Source organism: Larimichthys crocea, chromosome XIX, assembly GCF_000972845.2.
Source record: "Larimichthys crocea isolate SSNF chromosome XIX, L_crocea_2.0, whole genome shotgun sequence".
NCBI classification, from domain to species: domain Eukaryota; kingdom Metazoa; phylum Chordata; class Actinopteri; family Sciaenidae; genus Larimichthys; species Larimichthys crocea.
Window position 1 is genome coordinate 1,829,583 of NC_040029.1, and position 6,063 is coordinate 1,835,645.

Genomic DNA, 6,063 nt, shown 5'->3' on the forward strand with positions numbered 1-6,063 from the left:
GAGGATACTAAACTGGCGTGATGGTGTGTTTAACATGCTTTGTGTGTGAAAAGTTTTAAGGCATCATCTGCATTGTGTGGAAAGAAAAGAAGCGTTAACATCGTATCGAAACTGTTATTTGTGTCACATGATTTCGTTTGATGTGTTTGCTTTGTGTTAAGCATTTGCACTAAAGCTTCGAACAACTCACAGTTTGGTACTGTCATTTTCACACATTTTATAATTCACAGGTTACACTATGTCCTGTTTTTCATACCTCTGATGTGTGAGGCTGACAAAAACACGAACATATTGAACTAATATTTCTGGGTGTGTGAGATTGTTTTCCCTGCCATACACAGGGGATAGTAAGAAGAAATCAAATGCTTTGTGGTGTGTTTCAAAGGATTTGAAGTAAACATACAAATGCTTTTCAACCCATCAAAGATATTTTAAACACTTCTAATGGTGATTACAGTCAAGTACGTTTTTTTAATGTGTATTTGCACGTTTTTTTAGTTTGCTGTCACCCCTTATAACACAGTCAAATCAAAGTTTGTTTTGTCTTTTTTGATAATCTCCTAATAATTTAACAATTTTCTAGAAGGTTTCCTGGAAAGAGTCATGTCATTTGATGGTAATCATAGATAGAATAGGTATTCCTCTATTTAAACAAAAGTAATATTTATTTATTTAGTGTTATAAACTTCGTTATCCCTCTTTGTTAGACTTAAAGCCTGGCTATTTACTTATGTACATACTTATGTAAATACCATGATGCTTCTCTCACAAATGAAAACTACATCCTCACTTGGTCGGGTATGACCAGTAGCTTATCATGGCTAATGTTAGCTAAACTTTAAAATAGGTGTCTTCTGCCACTTTTGTACTTGTGCTACTTTTACACTGTGTGTAAGTATTTAAAGCAACTGACCAAACAAAGTCAGTGGAAATGAAGGGAGATTTCACAGCTGTTGGTCAGTCGTTCCCAACTACTGACAGTATAAAAAAATGGACAGCGCCTGCGTGATGTCAAAATATGTGGCTCTGGTCGCCACCATGTTGGCAGTCCTGCCTCTTCTGCCTCCCGGCTAATATAAAAACTGGCAGAGACGTGGATCATCAGATGTGAGGCTGAATGATGCCAGGTTGCTCAAACAAGCCATCTGTAACGGCATACACCTGTCACTTAAAGTGGCCACTCTGTTAATTCTGCATAACTTTAAGCCTTAATATAATTTGAACAGGTGAGTTATATATAAATTCACCCTCAGTACAGTTGTCATGAACGGGGAAATTAACTACAGAGACCAAAACTGTTTTTTGTACCAGGCTGTAAACATGTTTATTTCTGCTGTGAAGTTGGACATTTTAACATGGGGACGTTTGAGGAACTGCAGTTTCTGCATAGGCTTCACTTCACAGCCCTGGAGGTTGCTGCTTGTTCACTGTAATATCTACACAAGACCATAACCTGTAACAAAGGATCACAAGCTCATACTGCTTCATTTGAAGGGGTCACAAACCAAAAATGGTTAGGCAAACACTGCTCAAGGTTACACTAGAAAACAATTGAAATACGTTGGAAATATATAAACTGAACATCTTTTTAAAAAAATAAATATTAGATGGTTCTTTCCAGGAGATTGCCTAGGAAGTAAAAAGCAAATTAAAAACCTGTGAATTAAATTGTTATCTCAATTCTTTTGCAGAAAACTCGAGTTCCAGAGTCCGAACTGTGCAGGGTGTGTCGGAAGAGGGTGTACCCCATGGAATCGCTGATTGCAGACAAACAAAACTTCCATAAAAGCTGCTTTCGCTGTGAACACTGCAGAGGCAAACTAAGGTGAAGCTATTTCACACAGCAAAGTCTTTTTTTTTCTGTTTTCTTCTTCTCACTGAGCTAACCTCCTGTTTTCTTCCTTTTTTAAAACAGTCTTGGCAACTATGCCTCTCTCCATGGACGAATGTACTGCAAGCCACACTACAAGCAACTGTTCAAGTCCAAAGGAAATTATGATGAGGGATTTGGACAGAAGCCACACAAAGAACTATGGAATAATAAGAACCCGGAGAATTCAGCCGAAAAGACAAGAGTCAAATCACCATCGCCTGAAAGGAAACCCATGGATTCCAGATCCACCGCTCAGAGCACATTAGTTACTCAGCATAATGACATAAACAAATCAGTGGAGGAAAACAAAAAGAGTAAGATTGCTGTAGTGTGGCCTCCTCAATCAGATTCTCCAAAGAAATCCTTCACTGTCGAGGAGGAGCTGAAGTTAGTAAAGCCATCGTGGCCCCCTAAGGAGGACTCAGTTCAGGAAAATGAACACCTAAATCAGCCTATGAAGCCTTCATTAAATGAGACCGATACTCCCGCAGCTAAAGTACAAAATGGGCCCCAGGAAAATGACAAGGTGCAAGAGAATGCCTGTTTAACAGAGAATGAGAGTAAGCCTGAAGAGACTCCAGCAGAGTCTGAAGCTCCGGCCTCCCCCGTAGCGGTCGCTGAGGAACCGGCGAGTGAAACTCACACTCAAGAATCTAAAGAGTCAAACAGTGGCTCCGAGGCTGTGGCACAAGAGAGTGCCGAAATGGAGTCTGAAGTGCACCCTGCAGAGGGAGAGAAGGAACAAAGCGAAGGGAATGGTGGTGGAGCTGTGGAAAGCATGAAAGAGGCAGAGAAGGTTGAAGAGAAGGCTGAAGAGAAGGTTGAAGAGAAAGGCAAAGAAACGGCGGAAGAAGTGAAAGTAAATGGACACGACGGGAAGACAGAAAGTGCAGCAGGTGAGGAGGGAAGCCAGGAGGAGGGAGATAAAGGCAATAATGACAGCATCAACAATGTGGAGGCAGTAAAGGTCACGTTAATAGATGAGGAGGCGACGGCAGGACAGCCACTGAATCCTAACTCCAACAATAACAACAATAATAATAATGGCCAGACACTGCGTGACAATGAAATCCTGTTTCAAGGGCTTACTGAGGAGGAGGAGGGAGAGAAAAATCAGTCACTCTTTCTGACAGACACAACAAGAGCAACAGATTTCTTCCAATCTGATCGCTGCGAAGAATCAAAATGGATGCCAAGTGAAGTGCTGCAATTGGCACAGAGGGAGGATGCTTTTGTGCCAGCGGGTGCCAAATGTACTGAAGCCGCAGACTGCTATTCAGACACAGATTTCTTTACAGAGACAGCCGAGGGAGCGTTCGCTTTCAAAAACGAGGCCACCGAGCCAAAGATTAGCACATCAAGCTTCCTCGAGGACATTTTCGCTGGCCTGAGTACGAGCAGCTCCAGCTTGCTATCTGATTTCAAATCCGACATCTTCAGTCAATCTGCCGGGGAGACGCCTCGGGTGTCAGCGCTGGATGACCTTTTGGATTTCGGGATGGAGGCGAGAGGAAGCGCAGATAAAGCGACGGGAGAGGGCGGGAGTGGTGACAGCTTTGCCGCCAACTACAACGCGGGCAAGTACAGCGCTTCCCTGTGGGCGGACGACGACGATGCCCTGACGGTGGAGGAGCAGATCAAGAGGAACAGATACTACGATGACGACGACGACGACGGCGACAACTCTTGAATTCAGCCCAATCAGCTACTAATCAGGCAGCGCTGACCACATTTAATTTCATATCTATGTCCATGGAGAGATGAACTGCTCTGATTGAATCTAGTGTTTTTGTACTGAGTTTTAAAATTATACGTCTGCTCTTTTATTCATATCCAGCTTTGTTTGATGCTGATTGAATGCACCTGGTGTGCAAGGGAATGGATATTTGTTCTTGTATCTTACTTAGCATGCATATCTGACTGATCTAACAGGGCTATATTTTCAACTTTTGCAATATGTGCTTTAATTACAAACTGTGTTTTTCTTTGATTGAATGGCTGCCAGCTTTGGTTTGTGTCCGAACAAAGAGGTTTTCCCCTTTTTTTTTTCATTTCTATTATGTCTTCCAGGTTGAAATAAAGCTTCATGAACTCGAAAATGATGTGACTTTTTTAATCTGTACGCCACTTCGCACGGCTGGCCAGTTTGATCCATGGCCTACCTAGATAACACATTCCAGCTGAGATCTCTTTGGTGAAAGGCGTATTGATTTCCACTGATAGAGCAGGCCTGCTGTAGGAGTTACAGATTTTTCCATTAGGTTGCTTTTGTCACCTCTGACAGATTTTTTTTTCTTCCCTTTTTCAGTTACCGCCTGAACACGTGGTGTAATTGGCTGCAAAGAGAATATACTGCGATGTTAATTGCGCCGGCAAAAAAAAAGCTGTACTTCAGTGTCAGAAAAGTGATGGCTTTACAAATTCACTGTGGGTCATGCTACGTTGTGCTGACACTTCCTTTAAGTTGGGGAAGCACCGTCGCTGCCTTAATAATTCACAATGCTTCCCCCCCCGAAATGCTGCTTGGCATCTTTTTAATTGGGCTGTTTTTTCCCCCTCCTATAACGTTTTCATTGACAATCCAAAGTAGATGCAATTTTGTAGGTTTTTAATCGTTTTACCGCCCCTCCCCTTCCAAGCAATTAGAGACAACTGCTCATCCACTCAGATGGGATAAGCGACACATAATAAAACTGCCCAGTGTACAGCTGTTGGCGATACTCAAAACGGTGTTTAATTTCGAAATGAAAATGCAGATTCATCCAGAAGCCAACCACCGTCTGACAGAATGCTTAAAGGGTAGACTCACATTTTAAAACAGTAATCACATGTCAATATATGCATTAAAACATCTACTGTTGGCTCTGAGGGTATACCTTTGTAATATACTTCCAGTGTAAGAGGTCAAGTTGGTGTAAAAATGCATTCTTACAGGGGAACTCCATCAAAGTCTGATAAATAGCTCACATGAAAACTACACGTTTGAAATTTTAATTAATCTAGAGGTTTGGAGTTAGAAAGAAGATTTCTGAGGCCCAATCCTCGTCTCAGCTTTCGCCTCGAGCAGTGTTTGTGGTCAAACGTTTGACGCCGTGTACCACCTCAGAAAATATTAGCTCTGCAAGTACCAGCATTAAAATACAGCAGTGCGGGCCGACACTACTCAGCTGTAGATAGTTCACACAGGAGGCAGGTTTATTCCTCATAAGAAGATTATTTATTGTTGACTGGAACCAGTTCAAGAAGCTAATTTTCTGGAAAAGGGGTATTCCAAATAGTTCTACATGCAACATGCACAATACACTAAATCTCTAAATTTACTGTCAGTGGTTGAGTTTTTAAATATAGTTTATATATTAATTCTTTAGCAAACAGCAAAGTTGCATCATACAGTTGGGTTTGATAAATCCAGAGCATGGTGTGAAGTCATTGCATTATAATTCAGCTCAAACGGTGACATTTTAAAGAAAGTTTGAGGCAATAGTCTGATAATACTGTTTAGTGTGATTTGTTTGTGTTTGTGAATTTTGGCTGACAATTCTTCCTGACAACTCTCCCCAAAAAATACTAAAAAACATACTTAAAATGAAGACGTTTGCCGTTTGCGTTAGTATCCCTACTTTGCGACACTGTTTGGGGAAACAGAAGGAGAGCGTTTTGCACTAAACAACCAGTAAGTTTGGAAGCTAAGATTGATTTGACGCTGCTCACAGAGAGGAGGAGTGATTTAGGGCTGCGACTAATGATTATTTTCACTATCAATTAATCTTCCAATTATTTTCTCAACCCATGAATTGTTTATAAAGGCGAATAATAGTGAAAAATACCAGCCGCAATTTCCTGAAGCCCAAGGTGACACCTTCAAAGTGATTCATTTGTGTGAGTGATGGTACAACACGGAGACATTTAATTTAATGTTTCAAAAGACTAAACACGGTGGGAAAGAATGAAGAAACACCGGGGATGGGGTAAGTATTCACATCCTTTATTTAGGTAATACTTCACTGTAAAAATACTATAAGTACTGCTTTGAAAAGGTTACTAAAATTGTGCTTAATTATAAGTATAGAAAATGAGCAGGCCCAGTGTGTCAGCTTTAGAGGGCTCTGTTTACAAAATAAGTCAGAAATGGAACATATTATACATATGTAAGTTTTGTGCACCATGTTTCTACAGTGGCCCAGAACAGA

The 6,063-nt window shown here is 41.1% G+C and overlaps 1 protein-coding gene across 3 annotated transcripts in view; it reads left to right on the forward strand.

Annotated features, from left to right (window-relative positions):
* The window catches only part of xirp2a (xin actin binding repeat containing 2a), a 50,713-nt gene extending 48,660 nt beyond the window's left edge, over positions 1–2,053 (forward strand). For all 3 annotated transcript variants that reach the window (XM_027291558.1, XM_019257477.2, XM_019257478.2), the window contains 2 exons: positions 1,692–1,825; positions 1,916–2,053. In XM_027291558.1, coding sequence (XP_027147359.1) covers positions 1,692–1,786 — 95 coding nt within the window. In that variant the 3' untranslated portion in view covers positions 1,787–1,825; positions 1,916–2,053. The remainder of the gene's footprint in view (positions 1–1,691; positions 1,826–1,915) is intronic.
* The last annotated feature ends 4,010 nt before the right edge of the window (positions 2,054–6,063 follow it).